The sequence below is a fragment of the Xiphias gladius genome, chromosome 8 (assembly GCF_016859285.1).
Source record: "Xiphias gladius isolate SHS-SW01 ecotype Sanya breed wild chromosome 8, ASM1685928v1, whole genome shotgun sequence".
NCBI classification, from domain to species: Eukaryota; Metazoa; Chordata; class Actinopteri; order Istiophoriformes; family Xiphiidae; genus Xiphias; species Xiphias gladius.
In genome coordinates, this window is record NC_053407.1 from 18,099,636 (window position 1) to 18,123,809 (window position 24,174).

Below are 24,174 nucleotides of genomic sequence, written 5' to 3' on the forward strand. Positions count from 1 at the left end.
TAGCCCATCATATGGGCTGTAATAACTTGTTAAGCAGGATGTGATCATCAGGAGGGAGCTGCCTCAGCATTCACAAGCATGATTACATCCTGCACACACAGTTAATCACAATGGAAAGCTGGAGGAAATGACCTCAGTCATGTCGGTTTATGATTACTGGGTTCTGGTTTTCAGGCTCAGGTACATATGGAAGACTGTACTGTGTTGTTTTGGTGCAGTTAATGTTTTTACCGCAGTTTGCAATAGTGAGTCATACTGTACAAATGGATGTTGGGTACATGCAAGACATTTTGTCATCAGGCACTAACAGTCATGCTGGGCACCTGCTTAGAGTCCCAATCGAGTTGTCTTTACATCTTTGCCGCCAAGTGCAATGGCTGCAATATAAATATGACCTGATAAATTGGTGCTGAGTCAGTTACAAAGTAGAAATTGGGACACTAGCTGCAAGCTAAATTAACACAATCTAACAAGCAACCCAGCGTTGGTGCGCGTTGGGAGGAAACAGCTCAGGTTTGTTTCCTCTTACATGTGTAAGTGAGACTGTGATGGTCTACTGTTCAGACAGGACCTCGCAATGGAGCTACGTTGGTGAATGACAGGAGTGTTCTTATCCCAACTATCAAAAATGAAGAGAAGCTGATAATGACTGTCGACTGAATTTCAACTGAAGGAGCACGTTGAAGTCAGTTAAACAGTGTGAAATCAGCAGGGCAGCCACTTAATTAATTCCATTATCTCCAGTTCCCTTTATGCGGGCGGTATCAAATATTCAGGGCAATACAGTGCTGATTGTGTGGCTTCATTAATTACTGGTCTCACTGAGAACAACTGTTAATTATGATCCCACCAAAAAAGCTTCTGGCACACTGTGATACTGGGGCTGTAAAGCAGCCATCACTGTAAGCAACTGTTTCTGAGGTCAAGAGGGGCCAAATTGTGTGTGAAACTCACGTTGATTTCTCCCCATGGGACCTTTTTAATCTGTTTTAATTTGAGCTGATTTGAGATGGTGCCTTTAGCTTCACAGCATGACGACAGTGGAGGATTTATAAAGTACATACATAATAACTACCTGAAATGTCTTCATAGCTGTTAAATGCTATAATATAATGTGTCATTAACCATTAATTCAGTGTTTTTATACCACTTAAAAATTCTAAATTGGAGGGTAAGGGGTTACCAATAGGGTAAAAGCATCTTTTACTATGTTTACAATCTTTTGATTTATTGTAATTCTCATTTCAATACCACAGCACATAAAATAGAGCTGTTATGGAAATAAAATGAAGACATGATTCTTTTTTTCCAGTGCTTTTCTTATTTCCATTAACCCATGTTATTCACAGGTATAGAAACGCATTGACAGACAATCAGTCAGTTATGGCATCTTGTTTATCTCTTATAAAAAGTAACACACATTGCCTTCTGTTTTCCAGTGACACTTTATTTATTATTGATCTGATATTGTTAATAGTCCAAGGTTATATATTTATATATATATATATATATAATAGTGTGTTTGCATATCATTGTTTGTATTACATGAATTATAAGGGAAACACCTTATTTCCTTAATTCTGTCATTCATGTTTTATATAACAGTACTGTGGTTGTACTTGTATTTAATGGCTTATAAAAATAACTATATAGGCTACCCTAGAAAGCATTCAAGTAGACAGACAGGCCCTCGAAATATCAGCATTACAGAAGTTTTACTTGGCCCACTAAAGCTATAATTGGAAAGTAAAAGAGCAGCAAATGATAGAAGATAATAAATGACATTTCAACATCTTTGACCCACTTCCCCATTGCTCTCATAGACAGACAGCTGAAATCTGTATGGAAATAAAGTTTCCTGTCAGTGTAGTGAAGCACTGATGGTAGCAGCCTGTAGTCATTTCACAGATCAGTGATAAATCCAGTACACATGAGGGTTTTGTTGAATTTCCAAGTCGAGTATACTGAATTTCTGTGGTGAGTATACTGAATTTCCCTGTATCATTATGACCTAATTGTGTTTTACCAGGACACTTTTCAAGGAAGTGAGGTACAAGTGTGGTAGAAGGCATGAGTTTTGATAAACTGCAATTCTCGGAATTGCAGGGGTGTGGATTTATCTAATACATCCTGATGTATTAGTTATTTCTATCTTGAGCTTGAAACAGAAACACACTAACCTGTGCAACCACCAAAGAACAGCTCCACATTTTCTTTCCCCAAAAAATGTATTTTTGTTGTTGTGTCACCCACTGTGTTGTCAAAGGCAACATGTCTTCTTTCAGACAAAATCTTTTAAAAATGTAAAAATCATAGGCTAGATGGCTATTGTACCTGCACTGAGGGGAAAATATCTCTAGCAACCTTTTATGACATAGCATCTCCAGTATTTTACTACGGTGTACATTCTCACAACACAGCACCTTGAATACACTCAGGTTTTGTCTCCGCTGATGAGTATAATTTCCCAAACCATAAACGGCCGTGCACAGCACATCACAAGCTGCATGTGAACAGCATATTTTTTCCTCCGTACAGTCACTAAGTTTCTATGCAGCATCTGAACCTCGCCCATATTTAGGGCTGTGCTGAACTTCGTCACCCTTTTCCTTTCGAGTTGGACTGACATAATCACACCCAGCCCCGTATCAGCAGCTAGAATACTAATGAAATGTGGGTCATTGGCAGACAGCGATCAAACTGTAGATGCCGTCTGCCTGAGCTCTAACCACACGGTTTCTGTTGAACACAAACAACACAGGCTGCACATTTTTGCCTGCAATTGTCACTCAGAAAATAATTCGTTCACAATTAGTCTCTCATTTATGGATTTGAGTTTAATGGCATAAATTGTTTTGTGAAATTTCAGTATACAGTTTGTGTTTTATTTAACACATGGACTTACATGTGGAATAGAAAATGTAAGTGCATCATCATTTTTAAATAAATACATTTAGTTGTAATTATGTTAGTAGCACTGTAGTGTCAGAGTAAAATAAGTAAACATTTCCTTCAGTAAGTGGTAAGTTAACCTCTTCACCATTTCCTCTTGACCTCAGGGAAGAGCCATTTCCATTTGTCATTCTGCAGGAGGTAAATAAGTTCAGTATGATGAACATTAAGTACAACTTTTGAAAAATGAAGTATTTAAATGAAAGCATTTTGGATACATTACTAACCTTTAAGGCCTTGGGTCTGAAGTCCTCCAGAGGCTCGTAAGTGTTGCTGTTGGTTTTAAGATCAGCTGCATCCTCGTGCCCAGGAATCAGCTCATATGTATTGTATGGAGAGAAGCGTTCATTGGGGACCTCAGTGTACACTGAATCACTATGTTGCTCAAATGTCAGTGAGCTAGTCTCAGACGAAGCCACGCGTGGGCTCCCAGACTTGCCAGCCAGGTGATAGACAGCACTGTCATTCATGCGATCAAGACTGCTTGGTGCACTGCGCGAGTCTGTCTTCTCTGACCGTGGGATCCAGCCAGTGGCTTGTCTGATGGGCTTGGGGGAGAGTCTCAGTGGTGTTTGTGGGCGTGCACTCGGCCTGTAATAGTGCTCCCCCTCCAAGCCATTTTCCAGGAGCGATAGAGACCTGCTTTTGCTGTTCTCCAGCAGACTAAGCTCAGAGTAAATATAGGGTTGTCCTGATTCAGGACTACACCGAATGACGTTCTGATCCTGTGCAGTAGATCTCTCAGCCCTCCCCGGATTATCTCCAGGTAAATGGCCCTGAAAGATGTGTTGGAATCTTGGTAACTCCTTGGGTGACTGCTTCATGAGCTGAGCATACAAAATTCTGTCCTGGTCATTCAGGTGGCAACCGTCCAAGTGCCTGTTCCTATGAGGCAAAGGAGGTACTTCCTGTTTAACATAAGAAGCCATATTGTTAAAGTCTGCATGGAGAAAAATCCCCATTCATTTTAAAACATTACTTGGATCAAGTGTCTGAAATATATTAACTGTACTCACCTCTAGTGTCCTGTTGTTCTTTGGTGGCCGTGTAGGTGGCTGCTCTAAGGCCAGGTTAGTCTGTTGTTTTTGTACATTCTTAACAGCTCTGTGAGTAGACAAAGGTTTTTCTTTAGGGTTGATCTGGATGGTATCATAAAGCTCTTCGTTCATTACCTGAATGAATGCAAAAACAACAACAACAAAAACACAGTTCAGACCCTCATACTCGATAAATGTTACTTAAAGAAAGTGACTTAAAAGGGAGTTTTGTGTCACCTCAAAACACGAAGACGTCAGGTACTCTCCAAATGGCTCAATGGGGCTTTTCTTGTAGTATTCTATTAGATCAGGTACTGTGTTATGTCCCTCGCTGTCTCCACAGACTACAAACTGCCCTTTTTCACTTTGGTTTATCACAAAGTGTCGACACCGATCCCTGCCTCTGCAACAAGGGGGGAAAAATTAATGTTTGTTAAAGCCCTGACTCTCCACACCACGTAGTTGTTGTGTTAGCTATAGAGCGAGTCCAAAAATCTCAAAACTAATGCTCATTTTTTAAACATCTAAGAAAGAAAAACGTGGATTCCATTGGCCGATAAATTATAAAAATTTGAATTGGAGTTTGGTTAAAACTACTAAAGTAAGAACTGCGGTTAAGACAAGATGAAAACAGTATGATGTTTCATTCTGTGTGAGACTGAATGAATCACTGAAATGTCACGTATGTGACTTTTGGAGCTTGAATGTTCAATACCGTGAGCTGCCGATGAATAGCTTAGAAGCAGTCTTAGAAATACAATTACAGCAGATTTGACACAAATCATGGGATCTTCACATTATTGATCACATTTATGCTTTAAAACAATATTGATTACTGAAGATAATGTACGATCAGCACAGTACAGCTTGTTTGGACTAAACTCACTTATAGGACAGTATGTACCCGATGGCCTTATCGCTGAGACGAACCAGGAAACAGCCCAGCTCCTTTTCTCTGAGTATTTCTTCAGCATCCCTGTAAATAGACCAAGAAGAGCTTTAAAACCCAATCTTTAATAAGTGTTTCCCAAAACCTCATTTGGCACAAGTTTTCGAGGAGCAGAGAGGTGGATTTTTTTTTTTTTTTAAAAGACGGATCACGTAATTCACCTTGGAAATTAAGTTGCATCAAAGGAAAATCCATTTTGTTACATGTCCTTTCCATAAACCTTTCATTAACAACACTCAGGTTCTGACATAACTGTCCCTTGTGCTCTTTATGTAGGTGTCTCCAGAGGAAAGGGCAGTAGGTCAGAGTGGGTGTGTTACCAAGTGGACTGATTTCCATTAGAGAAAAGGTTTCTTGAATCTGCCGCTAGCTGTAAATTCTTGTGTCAAACAACCATCTTTACCATTGGTCTCAGCACTAAACAGAACTGTCCTAAATGTCTGCTTCCAAATATCAATTCATCTGATGTATTTCTTTTTTTTTTTTTTTACATTGTGACAAGTAAATAAAAAACAAATAAAAACACCCCCTTCATCAAAAAACATCAGGTAGGTTGTGTGAAAGTTAATTCTTGAGTAGTGTAATATTTCAAATTGTTTCCTCAAAGAAGACTTACTTTCTGGTGATGAAGCCCAGGAACCAAGTGGGGAAGAAGCCGTTGTGGATGATGAGTGGCACTTGAGTCTCTATGAACCACTTCGATGCCAGTTCCCTGAGTCTTCCCTCAGTGAGTTCAGCATGAGAATCGCTCCGTGGTTCTCTTTGGTCCATCCTTGCTTGGTCCTAATCAAAGCCACACGGACATACAGTGAAGACAACCATTATTCTTTTTATCGACATATGCAGTGAAGCTGTAGCTAATTTGCTTTTTTTCCAGGAGGTTTCAACCAGGGACTAAAAGCAGTTTGATGTTCTCATCGTTTAAGTGAAAAGTTGGTCCTTCAGGAAAAAGCTGGATACTCCAGTCTCTGTCACTCATGTGCGCGCCTTAAGTTACAATATATATTAACCATTTAATCACAATATAACAATTATTAAATTTAATATGGTCCACGAAACCTGTTCAGAATCAACAAGCTCCAAAGTCCATTCTGACTATAAAAATAACACAGTTTTCCCTTTTCATTCAACAAGACTTTTAATTACATCGACCTCATCTGCTGTAATGTCACGCTGATGATAGGCAAACTGTTACTTTACTTAGCATCGAGATAAGAGATAATAAATAAGTCATTAAAGCAGAAAATGAGACCAGTACTGATGAGATCTGGAAGTAGTTCTTACCTTGAAGAAAAACTTCAGACAGTTCCTAAAGGAGGGTGATTTTGGATGTGTCTGATCCTTTGTCCTTGAGCCTGAAAAGATCTTTTCTGATCCGGGTTTCTGTTGTCCGTACGGTGCGCACCTAGTCCTTTCAGACCCTATAAAAAGAATAAAAATGGACTCTCTTGATTCTTTCTCGTTTAAATATAAGTCAGATACTAAGTCAGTAAGACAGATACTGTAATTAAAAGTTTCAGATGGAGTACATACCTTTCCTTGAGATTAACAGTGCATGGTTTGAACCTGGTGTCATTTCAGCAAACATTGAAATGCTTCTCTCAACTTCTCATCAGTCTCTTATCACCCACCAAAGGTGCTCTGAGGGAGTACGACCCTACATGGGAGATATAGACAGATGACATTTAGAATTACACAATTTTTTCCACCAGCCTGGAAAGCAGCGGTGCTTGTCAATGGCACAGCAGAGTTCATACATCTCATTTACATGAAAAAGACGTCTAACGGCTGCCGAACAAAACAAGAACTTCCTGAAGAGAAACGGAAAGTAAGCTGTACAGAAACTGTGGTCTGTGCGCACACGAGTGCATTGGTTTGCAGGAGGAGATGTTTTACCCACACTGTCTGATTACTGTAGTAATGGGAGCTAAGTTACGTCAGCAGTTGATCCTTTGTGTTTTCTGACCTTGGTTTGCAATAAATTCTGATCATAGTCGATAAGGCAGGAGCAAATATATGAAAGAATGGAAATATTTGGGAAGACTCGCAGAGATTCTGCAGGGCGTAAACAAAACCCCAATAAAATCAGATATTTCCCAGCCCTGTTTCTGAGGTTGTCATGAATAATGGCTAACCCATCTCCTCCATCGGTTTTGGGTCGGTGGTGAGCAGTAGGAACTCCCTGTGGGGGAGAGACAATAACCAGAAACCGTCTGTGTCATACTGAGCAGGATGACACTGGAATCCAGCACTCCCCAATGTTGACACTGAAATTGTAGGCTCATTATCCATCTACCCAGCCAGCGTTTACCCTGTAAGTGCATATAGTACTGATGTTCCATGTGTGACTAAGTGTTGCTACAGTACCATCACCTAGAATTTCAACATCATCTTAACCGTGCTGTCTGTCAGTTTTAAATGTCTTTGTGAATCAGCGTGTGCTCCTCTGTGGGTGTGGTTTGGGGTCAAATGTTATCTCTGATTCTGTGTTTGTAAAGAATATATTACATTGTGTGTATAGTATGTTACTGTGTATGTTACTTAGTGAATTGTTAACAGTGCGTGAACAACACAGAAATGCATTTTTTTTCTACCGTAGCTGTAAGGTGAACTGATATTTAAAAATAAAATAAAAAAACGAAGCAGATTAGACTTATCAGACAGTTACCAGGCTAAAAGCTCTTCGAGATCTTTTTTCAGTTTTGTGGCGACATACCCATGAGGGGGGTGTGGGTCTTTGAAAGGTCACGAGTCAGTTGATGCCTTTATAATGTCATTACAACAGAACCATATCACTTTTGCAAACACTTTCCTTCAAACCCCTGGCTAAAATAAGCATCCCCACAAACAACCTAATTAGGTAAATCCCACAAAGATAACAATGCAACTTGAATTTAAAGACCTTACATGGTTAAAACAGTTGGTTGATTTATCACACCTACTATGTTTCCAGTGGAAAAAATAATAGGTGTCATTCCAAGCGTAAGACCAACCATCTACTGTTTACTCTCCGGGACCCACATAAGTCATGTTTTAACATGTTCAGGTCTGCAACCATCACTCAACCTACAGCATCTCAAACAGCTCTTCAGTACGAGCACGGGGCCCAGCATGAGATGTTCCAACAGGCTCAAATCTGGTCTGTCACAGACCTCTGTTCCTTCGTCTCGGCTTTAATGTACGTGTCACGATGTGAATAACGTAGCGAAGCACATGTCCACATCACAGATTATACACTGGACATAAAACGGCTGTCGACTAGATTGATTTATTGATGTGTGGGTCATACAAAGACCAGAAAGAGTGGAAAGTAACTAATTGCATTCACTTAAATACTGTGCGTACTGTGACTAATTTTTCTAGATATAAAGATTTTATCTATTTATCTATTTTTTCTGCATTTTTGCTTTTATTGCATAAATTGACAGTATAGGTACGGTACAGCCAGGAAACATGGGGAAAGAGAGGAGCGTGACATGCAACAAAGCAGGGATGTTGTGGTTATATGGTAGGTGTCTTAACCACAAGGCTACCAGAACACCCACTATCATACTTTTCACTTTATTTCATTTATCTATGGCTGTATAGTTAAAGGTTACTGTGCTGACTGAGACTTAATCACATTCAGTGTGCAATAAAACTAATAAAGTATTGCTGCCATGCTGGACTAACATGGGCAGAGCGGGCAACTGCGCCTAGGCCTCTGAGCCCCAGGGGCCGTAGAAGTGCCAGGTTCCCTACAAGTCAGTTGATTTTGGTGTTTTGATTAGCTTCCAATTAGTACCACTGGAGTACAATGTCAACCAAGATGAGTCCTTCAGCATTATCTTCTCCTGTTGGTTTATATAGTCCTCAGATGGTGCAGATTCCTAAATAATGTTGTATTTAATCAAATGACCATGAACTAGCTAACGCACGGAAAGCTCCCCGGGTTTTCTGTGCGTTAGTAGTTCGTAATTTTTTTTTGAGCACAGGACAACTGGTTGTCCTGTGCACATAATAATTCACATAATAATTCATAAGTCAAATTTTAAATGCAAGGCTTTTTTTGGTGTCATTTATTTTTGGGCATTTATTGGGCAGCTGACATGTGAAGACTGCTGTGGGCACTGAACTTAATGGAAAGTTGGATGTGACAGATTATAAACACACTGATATAGGTGGGGTTTCAACAGGGGCCCAAGAGCTAGTTTTTGCCCGAGGGCCCTTTCAAAGATTAATCCAGCCATGTTCACCTGACAATTTTAGGAATTTTTTTAAATTTGATTTTGTGTTTCTGATTTTGCGGCTGTTGATTATTGATTGAATATTTACATGGTACACACCAAAATTAATAATAATAATATTCAATTTAGCACTCTATTTGGAACCATTTTTTTCCTTGGCCTCCTACTTCAGCTTGTAACTGTTTATCTTCCAGTGTGGTTTGTTTCTAAAAAACAAAACCATTTGAGTATTTCTCCATTTGTAGCAGGATTTGTCGCATCATTATCCCTCAGGCCGGAGTGCCTCGTGCGGCTCCTCCTTGTCAAACACCACCACCCAGCGGTGCTCCTGCCTCGCGCGCCCACACACACACAACCACACACACAGACACACACACACACACACACGTACACGTCACCTTCGAAGTAAACTACATCTCCCGTGCTCCCCCTGTCCAGGAGGCAGGCAGTCATGCGGATGGAAACGGCAGTGGGCATCCGCTGCACTGCGCGAAGAAGAAAGTTCGAGGGAAGATGCACGAAGAGGAGGATGGCAGCGAAGCAGACTCCTGCACGGCTCCGCGGATCGTGGCCTCCAAGTCCGTGGATGCGGCCGACGTCGAGGGCGCGAAGGAGCAGGCCTCCAAGCTGTGCGGCTACTTGAACAAACTGTCCGGCAAGGGGCCCCTGAGGGGTTACAAGCCGAGGTGGTTTGTGTATGATCCGAGGAAATGTTATTTGTATTACTTCAAGACTCCCCAAGACGCCTTGCCGCTCGGGCACATCGAAATAAGCGATGCGTGCTTCTGCTACGATGTGGAGGGGGAGGAGGGTCAGTTCGAGATCCGCACGGCCGGGAAGGAGTTTCTCCTGAAGGTAGAAACTTTTCAGCATGTGTGTGACTGTTTTCCCAGCGGCCGGTCTGTCTTGCTGTCATGTGTCACTTCCTTTTCTCATTGTGGAGAGGCAGACACACCCATTCTAACCTACCAGATTTATTCTGAGCGCTGCCTTGAGTCGCACAAGCGAATACCTCTGCTGGCAGGGATGCGATCTGTCAAATGTTCAATCACCCGGAAGAAAAGCGGGTTTCCAAAAGAAATAAACAAATAAATAAATCACTCATACATGTGGCTCACGTTTTTCCAGACCAGAGCTTAGTCAGCACATTACTCAGCCGAAACACACAGTCAGCCCACTGTTTACATTCAGAAGTATTTTTAGACTGATTTAAATGCACATGATCTCACCCAAACCCCCCCCTCCCCCCAAAATGACACCTCTGCTTTGTAAAGGGTCACAGCATCTCATGTGATGGTCTTGTCTGCTGTCATATGACTGCGACGGGGTCAGTGCCAAAGCAGGTGTGTCTGGTTTTCACTCAGCCCGGCTGCCCACCACAGTTGGCAGCGTTTTTTCAGCAGATGGTGTGAATGGTTAATACCCGACAGCTTGCAGAGGCCCGAGGCTGGAACTGAGACCGAAACCAGTGTCTGTGCTCATTCACATGACAGATCCTTATTGCAACTGGCTATTTAAAGTGCTTTATTTGACTCCGCAGCTGTTATCATGTCCCCAGCCAAGGTGTCTTTCCGTTAACATTGATTTTTGAGTTGTCATTTAACCTTTGATCTTTAAAATACGACCTGTGTCAGCGCTTACCGTGATCACTGAAACTGTTGAATGTTTACCTTTTTTATCCATGCGAGTGAGTAACTTTGTTTATGTTAATGTGTGCGCGCATGTTTCCTATTGTGTTTGTATTTCAAGGCCCCCAGCAGGCAGGTGATGCATTACTGGCTCCAGCAGTTGCAGCAGAAACGGTGGGAGTACAGCAACACGCGAGGCTCCGGCCAGAGAGACAGCTGGAGCTCCCCGACCCTGGCCTACCCTCCTACTGGCCTCGTAGGCAAGGACAATGGTAGGCAGGTTACACACACATACACACCAACACGTACGCACACACATACACGTACACACGGTGTGAATGTACAGTGTGGACACTCATTTTCACTGCTCTGTTTCATAACATCCAGGCACCGGCTCAAAGTAAACACCTGTATATGATTGGTTTATGTTGACACAAGTGTTGCAAACACAAGTCTAGTTATTTTGTCGCCAGGTTCCCAAGTTTCTATGGAGGGAGTATGTAGGAGTGGTTACATCAAACACTGATTAAATGAGAAATCATTCAGGGCCAAAAGAAAAGAAGTTCACATCTGCTTACTCATGATCCAACTAGTGCGTCTCACTATCGGTCGGCATATGTATCAATCGCTCTAATGATCGTCACGATGCTTGTGCAAACTTTTCACATCCTGGGTGTTCACTCGTGACCATTTTGAAGTCAAACAGGTGGATTTCACTTAATAGTTAGATTATTCTTTTGTTGTTATTATGTTCATGCTGACTGAAAAGAACTGTGTATGTCTGTTCCTTTTCCTGTCATCAAATACAAAACTAATGTTTTTTTTTTTTCTTTTTCAAAATGTTCTCAGTGTATCTACCTTCAAAATGCAGAAATTTAGAGAGGATAAAGGGATTTGTTTCCTTTTCTGAATACACCAATTCAAAAAGCATTGTCGTGTGTGTGTGTGTGTGTGTGTGTGTGTGTGTGTGTGTGTGTGTGTGTGTGTGTGTGTGTGTGTGTGTGTGTGTGTGTCTGTGTGTGTGTGTGTGGCTGCCAGTTTCCTCTCCCTCTCCCCGGTGACAGCATCATTGTTGAGCTGCTCGGCCCCTTTATAAAATGTTCCCACACTTTCCCAGCCAGTTTCATACAAAGAGGAAAATTTATATTTAGCAATGCTGGGCTTAGAAATGCTACGTACTATATTTTCTGATGGTTAGAGAGCTGCTCATGAACTCACAGGCATCCATCCTGCTGTAGCATGCTGGGTAACTCAAAATATTGCTTCACTTGATTTTGTAATCCATTCAGGGTCGCTACAGTCTCTTTTTCTCAACAAACAATTGAAATGTCCATGGTATTACAAAAGAGTAGTAGTGATATGAGTAATGCTGCATAACTGTTATGTGATTCTAGTTGTCTCTGTGCTGCATTTCAGATGGCTTCGTCTTTGAGAAGCCAAGCGACAGCATGGAGAAGGTCCGCAGCGACTTTGCCATGGAGACAGAAACAGATGGCGGGGGAATGGTAGGGATCCAGTCAGCCAGAGGACCCTCTGCTGTGTCCACAAACCCCCTCAACTTCTCGCTCAAAAACTTTGGTACAGAACTCAGGTAAGGCCGAACAAAAGCTTTCTCCAGCCTGGCACATTTATATCCCTACAAAAAGATACGCTTTTAAAAGGGAAGTGTATTTTCAAGTCTTTGTTTTGAGTCCTTGCTCAACAGGCGCAGCTAGTTTGTCTGCAACAGTGTGTTCCCCAGGTAGAGCTGTCTTGAGGAAACAAAACACCTCTTCAGTGCTTCTTGACGTTGACTGCAGTAGAGAACATGGTTACGTCCATAGTTCACTCGTTGCTCTAGTATGGAGCCATCAGCAGTTCTGCTCCTGGGCCATACAACACTTCTATTCATGTGATACAATACACTGAGATGCTGAAAATGCAACATGTGGACTGGAATTTGCCTTGTATCCATGACGGAAAGGGAGTTCACTTGTTAAGGTACACAGGAATCTTGGAGCAATTAAGCTGCGATGCTGCCTTCTCCCGATTGCATGCCTCCCATACCAGTCTGTTCTACCAGTCTTATGATGATTTAGCTTCTCGTATTTTATAAGGCAAAGGGTGTTTCCAGAGATTCATCACATACAGCAAGTGGTTGTTTCATAGATAATTTTGTCTTAAAACTTCAAAATTGTTCTGAAATGGGGGTCGGTAGAGCAGCTGCCTGTACCAGTTTTGTGTCTGTAACAGCAGCAGCGTGATGTTAAAAGATGCTTCGGGCAGCATGCTCGTAAAGCTTCACGAAGCTGCATTGATTAAAACTGAAGCGAGTCTGATGCACGTGAGTTGGGCAGCTGAAACACGTAGACGAGGTGTGAGGCTGGCGAGAACTTCACTCTGCTGCACGCGCCCAAACCAAACAAATTTCGTGCGTTTGCAGTAATCTCACATTTAGAAGAGTGACAAAACACGAGTCTGTCACAAAGTAGAGTTTTGTTCTTTTGAAGCCCTGTGTGCATTAAAGAATGCCTCCATAATTAAGATTCATAGCTTCCCATTTAGTTATCTCATTTTTTTTATTTCTCTACAGTTGCAGTTCTGTGGTCCTTGGCCTCTTGGTAATAGTATAAGTACCTCAACAAAGGAAGTTTTTGTGCTGATGTAACCATTTACGAAGTAGCAGAGCATCAGGCTCCACTGCTGTTTGTCCGTGATCCCTGTAGATTTGAAATAGTAGCAGTCACTTAACGCCCAGCATGACACTGAAGCTCCACAGTCTTGGTCTTAATCACCCTCCTGTCTGGTTTCTGTTCTGTCAGGAACTCCATGTCATATCTGCGGCAGGGCAGAGGAGCTGAGAGCAGGCGCAGTGTGTTTTACACCAATAACAACAGCACGGAGGAGTGGGAGCTGGTGGATGCCCCACCGAAGGACTTCACTGAACAGAAACATCATCCAGACACCCACAGACGTATGTCCACTTCCTGCTGCCTTAGCCACCCACTCTCTTGCCGGGGTTCTGTGCCCATATTCAGCTTACATTCCCCAGAGAAGAAATTTCTTTGTCTCGTTTCACTCACCCATTTGCTCTCCAGCCTCTGGAGTCACTTTTATCCTTTATTTTTGTTAATATCTGTTACCCAAATATAAAGTTGAGAAATATAGGTGGGCATTACAGGCAACAAGTGACGAAATTCTCCTCTCTCCCTCAGATTCCTTTGGATCAACGTTTGCTTTCGACTTTGTGCGCAACTCGACGCGGCCTAAGAGGCCTTTGCTTCGAGACATGGTGGGCTCTGGGAGGTCTGGACGCAATGCTGAGAGCTCCCCGATGGAGTGTAACGGCAGCAAATCTTTGGAGATGCAGCTTCGCCTCCAGAGCCAGCAGGAAGAATTGAGCCGCATGCAGCAGGAACAGGCCAAACTCAGAGAGGAGCTGGCCAGTCAGAGGGTACAGTTTTCTCACTCTCATTATTTCACCCAATGTAATAGCATTTTAAAAGGAATGTAATACACAAATATGGATCACATGAACACATAACATTCCAGGGGAGTGCTGTCAGAACGAGTATGGGGGCATGGTTAAAATTATTTAGGTTTTGTTATCACTGTAGTATTCGTAGTTTTTTTTCTAACTTACATTTTTAGTGTTATAGTCTCATGCAGAAAGAGCTTGGGAAGATGTTGCAGTTACATTGTGCCTAATACACTGAGCCACCAGGACCTGTAGCATTTTTTTAGCCGACTTTGGTCCTGAGTTATCTCAACTATTGCAAGGGTTTATACACACAGTCATGCCCCCCCCCCCAGGATGAAGAAAAATCACTATGGGGGTCCTTTAACTTTTCTTTTATCTCCATTATCAGGTCGAAATTTCAGTGTATCCACTTTGGTTTATGACGCACATACCCACAAAACTAAACACATTCCCATCAGCCCAGCTGTACGCATGCTAATACGCTAAACTAAGATGATGAACATGCTACCATGCTGATGTTAGCATTTAGCTCAAAGCGTTACTGTACCTAAGTACAGCCTCACAGAGCTGCTAGCATGGCTGTAGACTCAGTTTTTTTCATTTAATTGTTACACCTTGTTATTGTTATTACGAGTGAATTAGATCAACCTATCTCAAGCCAGGCGTATTCTTACTGTAACAACTTCAGTATTTTTCACCCTCTCCCTGGCATTGTTCCATGTGCATTTGTCTTCATCAACAAATGGGGAATTCATTTTCCCCTCCCCCTTGTCTTTCATTATGCCATTTGCCATGGCTAAAGACTCTCCATCACATGTCCAAGAGCAGCATTTTTCCTGTTTGGTGCTTTAAAGCTCTCCTATCCAACCACTCTGTTAGTCATCTTACCCGTGGACTTGTTTACAGTAATTGTAATATCTCCAAATGAATGTAGCACAGACTTACTGGCTTTCACAGTGATATATTTTACATTTTTAACTGTAAAACACAAGGATTTATTTCATAATGTGTGAATTATTCCCATTAGTGGAATTGTCATTACCTTTAACTATCGTTTCGGTGAATTTAGCACAAGCCTGAGGATGTGGTGTCTGCCTGGGAGCTTTTTGTGTAATTCCGATGCTCTCGCTAATACAGGAAGACAGCAAATGTTTAGTCATGCTTGAGCAAGAAATAAGAGAACAGTAGTTCTCCTAACAGTCACAGCTGTGCCGTTCCCTGCCCCTTAATCTCTGTTCTTGTTTTAGTGTTTTGAGACTAGCAGATTGGTCACAATAGCTCAATGCGAGCCAGACGAATAAATCATTTGTGTGTGTGTGCCTCCACTGTGAATCTGTTAGGTGTCAGTTCCAGCTTTAGTGGGAATCCACTGAGTAAACTCCGAGGAACTGATTCAGCTGGTTGTGTCTGTGTAACTGTCGCTGGAAATATTCTGTCATTGTTCAGGTCAAGTGGACCGCAGCTGACATTATATTGTTAATACTCCTGATTTAATCATATTTTGGCCAAGACTGATTCTGTTAGTCACATTAGTCATATTAAAGGGTAGGTTCAACCACATTGCATAGAAAGATAATAATGTCCCTTGTTTATGGTTCCCGTGGTGTTTGCAAAACGGCAATGCTTCTCGAAAGAAACAATGTCGGTGTCATTCATTTTAATCCACAGACCTCGCTGTGGACAGTTTCAGCATTTTCGACCAATAGTTGCCAATGAAAACCGTATGTTGGATGTCACAGTTATTGTGTCTGCATCTCTGTGACCACATGCATGTGGGCGTTTTTGTGTGAGTCGAGTATCAGCATATTTGCCACATTTTCTCAGTGCAGCATTTTTAATGATGTACGTGGCTGTGGCACACTTTTGTTATTGAGCTGAATGAGGCGGGTTATGTGTGCATAGCGGTGGCTAAATGTTCCAAGTTGCTCATGTCAGCATGACCGTGGCCTCCAGAACCTCGTGCATCTCAGGATCAGTATAGTTAGTAAATGATGGCCTAACAAAAGCCCCACTAAATATTACACCTTTTGCTGTGTGACATAGTGTCTATGCTTTTTTTTTTTTGCTTAGGCGTTAGTTTCATTAAGTGTTTTTCAGGGTTAGTGGAAGTGGTTTTTGTTCCATCTGATGTGGCCGACCTCCACTATAAAACACATTGGGAAACCCTAACAAGGGCACACCGTCACAGATGTTTGTTAGTAGGACAAACTTAAGTTTTACCAGTACATCTTTTTAGATTAATTTCTTTATGTAGTAAGTATTGAAGTTGAGGTACAGTAACAGGCTGGGAAATTTTGGTGAAGCTTTTTTCTTAAATATTGTAAAAACTGTAAAATTATACTAGTCTGTGGTTGTTAGTCAAAGATTATATTGTATGACTTTACACATACGTACACAAGTTGATTACTTACACATTCTCAATACTTACTAAGCTTGTTATGTCTGTGTACCCAGCCGTGTTAAGGCTAAAAAATGATGAAATGTAATTAGAATTTAGTCCATAGTAAATATGATCAACAATTAAACAAGTAACAAGTCAGCAAACAGAATATACAGCTGTCCTTTTTAATTAATGAACTAACCCCACATGGAAAAAAATCATTCCATTCAACAAAAACATGTATTCTGTGAACCAGGCAGCTTCATTTTAAGACATGATCCTGCAAGTTGATGTGGCGACCAAACAAATTCTCTTCATCCCGCAGGAGCTGGTGAGACTTCTGCAGCAGACTCTGAGGACGTCTCAGTGTGATAGGCCGAAAGTGCACCGTCCAGCCCCGACTCCAGAGTCATCTGCAGCCTCAGACCAGACCCCGGCTTCGGTAGTAACCCAAGAAGAAATCACCCAGCTTGAGATCCTGCTTCAAGAAAGAGATGGACAGATCCAGTCCCTGTGTGGCCACATGGAGCGTCTCGCCTTGGAGAAGGACAGCCTGCAACAGGAGCTGAAGGGCCTGAAGATTAAAGTGGGGGAGATTAATGACCAGCTGGGAATGCTGATGGAGACCATCCAGGCTAAGGATGAAGTCATCATAAAGCTGTCGCAGCAGAGCTCCGAGCACAGTGGAAATCCAAACAACGCCAGTTCACTACCTCCCTGCAAAGAGCAGCAGGAGCTGGACATCCTCAAGGTGCAGTAGAAAACAATTGCGAATTTCTTTAGCTTCATTTTAATATCAGTGATTGTTTTTTTTGTTTTTGTTTTTTCATGGTTCGTTTATGCTGTGGTTCATACTGTGTGTTTTTTTCCACTTTCAGGACAGTCTTCAAGGCTACAAGTCCCAGAACAAGTTCCTGAACAAAGAGATCCTAGAGCTGACAGTATTACGCAGAAACGCAGAGAGTAGAGAAAAGGCTTTAGAAGCAAAGGTACTCTTTTGTCTTTGGTGGTCAATGGTGCAATAGAAACAGGAAGTCTGAGTAACTTCTAAGGGTAGTCAAGTATTGACCTCAGCTGGTGCCCCCTAGACCTAAGATGCCAAACAGGAAAAATGAATAACAAGCTGAAACCTTTTTGTAACCTGCTACTTTTTTTTCTTCGCTGCAGTGTACGGCCCTGGAGGCCAAGTTGTGTCAGGTGGAGAGTAAGTATCTGGTGCTGCTTCAAGAAGTGAAGACCCCAGTTTGTTCGTCCTCAGAGCAGAGCCCTGCCCGCGAGGTCATTTCCCGATTATTAGAGGATGCACTGCAGGCAGAGGGCCCTGACCAGCATGAGCACCCCATCTTCAAACCAAACACTGTCAGGTATGTGCGAAAAGCCTTGTGAACAGATGCTTGTGTGTTTTGTCTGTATTATAGTGTAGGTTATATTTTATAACTGAACTGATGTTGGGAAAATATAAAAATAAAAAATGGGAGCACAAAACATTTTAGATTTTCCCTTTAAATTTCAATTACTTCAGCTTAAATATTGTGAAGCTGTAAGAGCATTTTTTCATTTGTACGAGATGTGAAGGGATAAATGGCTTAATGACTGTAACATCACATCATGTAAGAATGAGGAATTTCAAGCTCAGCTACACTGTGGAGTAGCCAAAAAATTCCATTGTCTGAAACATTAGAGGTAAATATGATTATGCAATAGCTCTGACTTCTGTGCAAGCTCAGGCACGTCCATTTGGAGCTAATCAAAATGTATTGTTAGAAATAAAGGACATCCCTACGTGATATAGAACTGAAGGCAGGATGACAAAATGCGGGTTACCCCCACCCCACTGAAATTTTAAGAACCTTTGCAATTAATTGAACATCGCTGATTGATGATAATTTCTCTACATTTTCTCTCGGGTTTGGTGTAACGTCAGTGAGTATGACGTGTATGGCTTCAAGACGGTGCCCGAGGAAGAGGAAGAGGAGGAGAAGCTGATTGCAAAGGTGCGAGCCTTGGAGCTCAAGTCCCTGTCCATGACAAATCAGGAGGTGTCCGTTGGAGTAAAGTGGGAGAACTATCTGGCCAGCACCATGAACAGAGACCTTGTGCGCTCCCCTGAGCTCAAAGCCCTGATTCGCAGTGGTGTTCCCCACGAGCACCGGTCGCAGGTGTGGCGCTGGTGTGTCTCCTTCCATGTCAAGAAGTTTCGGGACCACTTGGCACCAGACTATTATGAGACCTTACTAAATGTAGCCCGGGAGAAGCCCAACCCAGCCTCGAAACAGATCGAGCTGGATTTGCTGCGTACTTTGCCAAACAACAAGCACTATGCCTCCCCAAGTGCAGGCGGCATCCAGAAACTCAGGAACGTCCTGATGGCTTTCTCCTGGAGGAATCCAGATATCGGCTACTGTCAGGGACTAAACAGGTACTGGAGGGTATCTAGTTCCTCTCCTTCTCCGTCTCTCCTTTGATGCCTTGTAACCATTCATTTTTATTGCATGCCATTCCTTCAGGCTGGCCGCCATTGCCTTGCTCTATCTGGATCAAGAGGACGCCTTCTGGAGCCTTATAGCCATTGTGGAAGTCTTCATGCCAAGAGACTATTATACCAAGACTCTGCTTGGCTCACAGGTAAACAAGCTCAGAGTTTAGTGAGGTTTCTTTGGTGCCATTGATGTAATATTCACGTGACTTGAGCTTGCTGCTCATGACTTATCAGAACAGGAATGCAGTGCAGTGATCAGCACTGTTTGCCATATTTCTCTCTCCTGGATTTTTCCTCAGGTTTTCGCTGTAAAAGAGAAGGTCGCTGTAAGCAGTAAAAACAAAAAAAACATACAAAGATATCTTGTTTATTTCTATGCAGGTTGACCAGCGTGTGTTCAAGGACCTGATGAGCGAGAAGCTGCCCCGGCTTCATGCCCACTTTGAGCAGTACAAGGTGGACTTCTCCCTCATCACCTTCAACTGGTTCCTGGTGGTGTTTGTGGACAGTGTGGTGAGCGACATCCTCTTCAAGATCTGGGATGCCTTTCTTTATGAAGGTCCAAAGGTAAGAGGCAGAGGAGAAAGTGAAATTGTGATCCTTTAATCTCAGATAGAATTCCGATTTCTGTCCGAACATGCTCACAGAGTTGTGAATGAGATAAGGTATCTTTTTAAAGTTATAATGTAGCCATTATAACTTATGTCTGATAAGTTTTCTGTTTGAATGCAAACAAGTTCCCACAAGTCCATATTTAGTGATTTGTCATATTAATGCACTGTCTCCAACCTTATCTAACCTGCATTTGTGTTTGAATACCTCAAGACCTCTGTGAGCCTGACGAGGTGGAGGTATGGCTGTGCAAAGTTAAAGCTCCACAATCTATTGTGTTCTGTTTAACAATGGATCAAATGTCCATGTGTAATTGAAAGATGGTCACTCGTAATGATGAACCCACATGAAATTATCACCCAGTTCTACAGCCACAGAGCTTTTTAGTCCGTTTTAGCTCTTTGTTTTGGTTTTATGGTCTACAGGTTGTGCTCTCATTGATCTTATTTCCGGCAGTGGCAGGCAGCTGTTTTCAGCAAAAAAAGCTGTGAAAATCAAACTGCACACTATTGGAACAGCACCAAAAGACACAAACAAGACTCCAAATGAATGCTAATATTGCTATTTGTCTACTGAAAGTGTAAATAGCCAATTATTTGCTAGCATGTTAGCCAAAACAACTTTTGAGCAACAATATATTAGCACTGTGGTTTTTAGATTATAGTTCTGCCCCTGTGTTTCTAAAAAAAAAGTCAATGCAGCATTAAACCTGCACCAACTTCTTTTTGGCCACTTGGTGGTAGCAGAACCAAACGGTGGACACAGCACCGACATACTGTGTATTGTTATCACCTTTTTAAGTTGTTAGGCAAACTTGTTCGCAAACAGTTTGCTATTCACAGATCCAGGTGACACGGGCAACATTAGCATTCATTTGGAGTCATGTTTTTTGTCAACCCGATGAATGGAATTCCAGTTTTCTCTCTCTTACTTTGGTTTTTGGTCTCCACCAACTCCTGAGGGAAACATCTGGCTCTTTAGCTGCTAAATGCTCCACTATGTTCACCAGGGTCGCCGGCCATAGGACCAAAACAATGAGTGAAAAGATGCTACAAAGCTCTCTAGAGCTGAGGGGAATTGCAGAGTTTGGTGCTAATGCTGTCTAGGAGCGACCCCTTTCCCATTTAAGTAAACGTGATTGCCTGTTGGTAATAAATATACTGATTATAGCCACTTCAATGTTTTAGACCCTATTTAGAGGTCTGTCAACTGTAGTATCAGCTGTAAACTCAGTAAATCAATAGGTTTTGCTCCATAACATGACAGTCAGGAATGTACTGTATTGTGTGTTCAGAAGAAATATTGTTGCCTTCAGACAATCCTCCAAAGGTTACTGCCTTTTTCAGTCTTCTAAATGGGCTGTGCATGTCAAAGATGATGATCTGTAATGCTATATGGTTCACACAGGGAAGGTCATGCGGTGAATTTCAATGTTTTGATCATTTCCCTCCATAGATCATATTTCGCTTCGCCCTCGCTCTCTTCAAGTACAAAGAGGAGGAGTTTTTGAAGTTGCAGGATTCCACAGCCATCTTCAAATATCTTCGATACTTCACAAGCACAATCCTGGATTCAAGGTACAGTAGCTGCACTTTGTTTTGGTGTTCGCGGCCATGCGTATAAGCGTGACGTTGCTGAGGGCAGTGTGTCTGTGGGGAGTTAGATAAGCTGATAATTTCTGGCTGGTGTATACAAACAAACACTTCATTTATGAGTTTTGCATCTGCAGGCACTTCAACAAGCATTAAAGCTAATCAGTGATTCTCATTCTTACATCAGAACAGTAGGTCAGGATCACCAATCATAATAGCTGGACAAAAATGACTCCAGGAGACATTGGTAAGGAATAGTCATAGTAACCTAAAACAAATACAGGAAACAGGGACCACAGGGTATATAATTCAGTATATCTGCACAGCGCAGGGCACGCAGAACAACAGAACACCATCCCAGTCTGACAGGACTGTGTCTTTTTTTTCTCTTCTGTTTTTGTTATTTTTTTCCAGGAAGCTGATGAGCATCGCTTTCGGGGACATGAACCCGTTCCCCATGAAGCTAATCCAGAACCGCCGCTCCTTCCACCTGGAGAAAGTCCGCCTAGAGCTGACCGAGCTGGAGGCGATCAGACAGACCTTCCTGAGGGAGAGGGAGACGAGTCAGGATGGACGGAGCTTCGTCAGCGATGATGAGGAGGATAATTGACCTTAAGCTTAAGCACCTCTCCAGACCATGTGCCTCAAGTCTGAAGAGTCTGAAGACAAAGAAATGTTGCAGTTGTAAAGGGATTTATTTCCTTGAGAATTGTTGGAGTTGGTCTCTGCATCAAAGCTGGAACAATCAACTTTATACAAATTTCGAGTGAAATCGCATCAAAGGATCAAAACATTACAGGCCGAATGGGCTTTTATCATTATTCCTTCCATATTTTTTTTTTTTTTTTTTTGTAACTGCTTTATTTGACGTATGCTTCTGTGTTTATGTGATGGCCAAAACAGTACGCTTGTATCAAGTCTCTTCCCCCTCCAGTGCCAAGCTCAAGACTTGCAGTCCGAATCAGTATTTTTCAAAACATGGCTGTGATCTTTTAATAGTTGTTGATTTTATGCCTGTTGAAGGAATGATTGTAATTTTTTTTTTTTCACTTGTTTTCATTGTGATTCGTTTTTTTTGTACTTTCTCTGACCCCAGATCCTTTCCTAAATGTCTTATAATTGTTTATAATTGTCTTGTAAAAAAATTCTACATTGCCACTCAACAACACATCTTTTGTGTTCGATCCCTGTGTCTGTTGATGACCTTGGATCACGTTTGCTGAAATTCATATTATGCTGAAACTTAAATTTGAAGTCTTAGAGCCTTCTAATCACTAGGCAATGTACGTCTCATTCCAGGGTGTATGTGGTTGAAAAGCACACACACAAAGATTTGCGATCAAACTGTGGTTCGAAAACAAAATCTTCCCTTGTATTATAACTTAGAAAGTACGTGGAACATTTTGAGAATGCCTTCTGTCTCTATCGCTGGATCCAGATCAAATAACAAGAGATGCACCTATTAAGCCATCACACTAATGGTGGTGAAGTAATATTGGTGAGTTTTGCTGTCTTGTTGTCGCTTGTTCCCAAAGATTAGGGTGTTATAAAATGTTTAATGGATTCAGTTTCCCCTGACTACAACCTCATTTGCAAAATATAAAGCACATGTTTAATGCTGGGATTTCTGAGCCCGATCTTAAACTGCTGATGTATTTGCATCCATTGTCCTCAGTGTGGCAGTGTAACATTTGTCTACCCAGTGTCTACGCTGGCTCACAGGTACTGTTTAGCATACTGTATTTGAGCTCTGGATGAAATGGCTGTACAGTCAGTCTGTCAGCATGGTTGCTGTGTGAAAATGGAGATATGATTTGTAATCTATGGGGGAAGTATTTCAGGAGATTGCTTTACATGTGGAGCAACATCTTTCTCTCTTCCACATCCAGGTACTTGCACATGACAGTTTACTCTCTGGCAGTGTGACCATATCCTCTGTGACACCTGTTTTATAATTCTTACAGTTCACCAAACTTGAAGGAAAAATATTGTACACACACAAAGAAACCATGTTCAGATTTGGTTAATCAACAGTGTTAAACTGTTGTTTGAATGCAAATCTACAACAGGGGGACGAGTGTGTTTTTCTCACTTGGCCTTTTCTCTTGTGTGCTTCTCTGGTGTATTGTTTACAACTCGTTATAACTCTGAACATTCTTTATTTTTGTTAGTTACAAAATTGACCACTTTTTCTCTGCCAAAGTATTGTCAGCAGAGGCGTTTTGCTTACCATCTTTTAAACAGATGGCAGAATTACAGTTGTTTTGATGATGGAAATGTAAATGAAAAAATTCCTGTAGAAGTTGAAGTTGATTTGTTTTCCTCCCGAGAGCAGGTCTCTCTAGAAATCCAGATTTTAGGTTTAAGGTAAAACTTCATTTTTGTCTTAGGTCCACTCATTTTGTCAGCGGGCTCATACAGTAAATTTCAAGATTTACTCTATTTCAATACACAACCTCTTGTTCTAGGCTAGTTTGCATGCATTTTTAATGTTTTATGTCATTTTATTTTTTGAATAACATACATTGAATAAGCTACATGTAAAACTATCATCTTTTCTTCTGTTTGTTTCTTTTTTCTCCTCCTTTCTTTTGCTTTTTCCAGCATTATATTGCACAAGTGTAGTGACTCCAGAATATTATAGGGCACTTCACTTTTTTTTTTATTTTGTATGTAAATCTCTGCAATATCTTGTTAATTGTTAATCAGCATAAAGTGCAAAGCTCTTATGTTAAAGAAATCAGCATACACTGTATGTTTTTGTAATACCAGTTAAAGGACACATTCAATAAACAATGGCTGACTGAGTGCGTTGTGTTTCCTCTGTAGGTGTTCATGACAAAACAGGAAAACAGCTTG

The 24,174-nt window shown here is 41.6% G+C and overlaps 2 protein-coding genes across 3 annotated transcripts; one reads left to right on the forward strand and one right to left on the reverse strand.

Moving 5' to 3' along the window:
* Positions 1 to 2,834: 2,834 nt before the first annotated feature.
* LOC120793280 (SH2 domain-containing protein 7-like) lies at positions 2,835 to 6,623 on the reverse strand. The gene is given in 9 exon segments (XM_040133198.1): positions 2,835 to 3,084; positions 3,180 to 3,860; positions 3,969 to 4,124; positions 4,227 to 4,392; positions 4,876 to 4,965; positions 5,555 to 5,721; positions 6,223 to 6,359; positions 6,472 to 6,547; positions 6,549 to 6,623. Coding segments are annotated over 9 exon segments (1,596 nt in total). The 3' UTR covers positions 2,835 to 3,036.
* Positions 6,624 to 9,656: 3,033 nt separating this feature from the next.
* On the forward strand, positions 9,657 to 24,113 carry tbc1d2b (TBC1 domain family, member 2B). 2 transcript variants are annotated; one of them, XM_040133197.1, is made up of 13 exons: positions 9,657 to 10,019; positions 10,914 to 11,064; positions 12,209 to 12,383; positions 13,594 to 13,745; positions 13,987 to 14,225; positions 16,958 to 17,383; positions 17,511 to 17,621; positions 17,800 to 17,996; positions 18,557 to 19,051; positions 19,140 to 19,257; positions 19,493 to 19,678; positions 21,179 to 21,300; positions 21,730 to 24,113. In XM_040133197.1, exons 1-13 carry the CDS (start codon positions 9,678 to 9,680, stop codon positions 21,923 to 21,925), a joined length of 2,910 nt encoding a protein of 969 aa, XP_039989131.1. In that variant the 5' UTR covers positions 9,657 to 9,677; the 3' UTR covers positions 21,926 to 24,113. The 2 variants fall into 2 exon arrangements, with proteins under 2 accessions (XP_039989131.1, XP_039989130.1); XM_040133196.1 differs by lacking the exon at positions 9,657 to 10,019 and adding an exon at positions 10,523 to 10,727.
* The last annotated feature ends 61 nt before the right edge of the window (positions 24,114 to 24,174 follow it).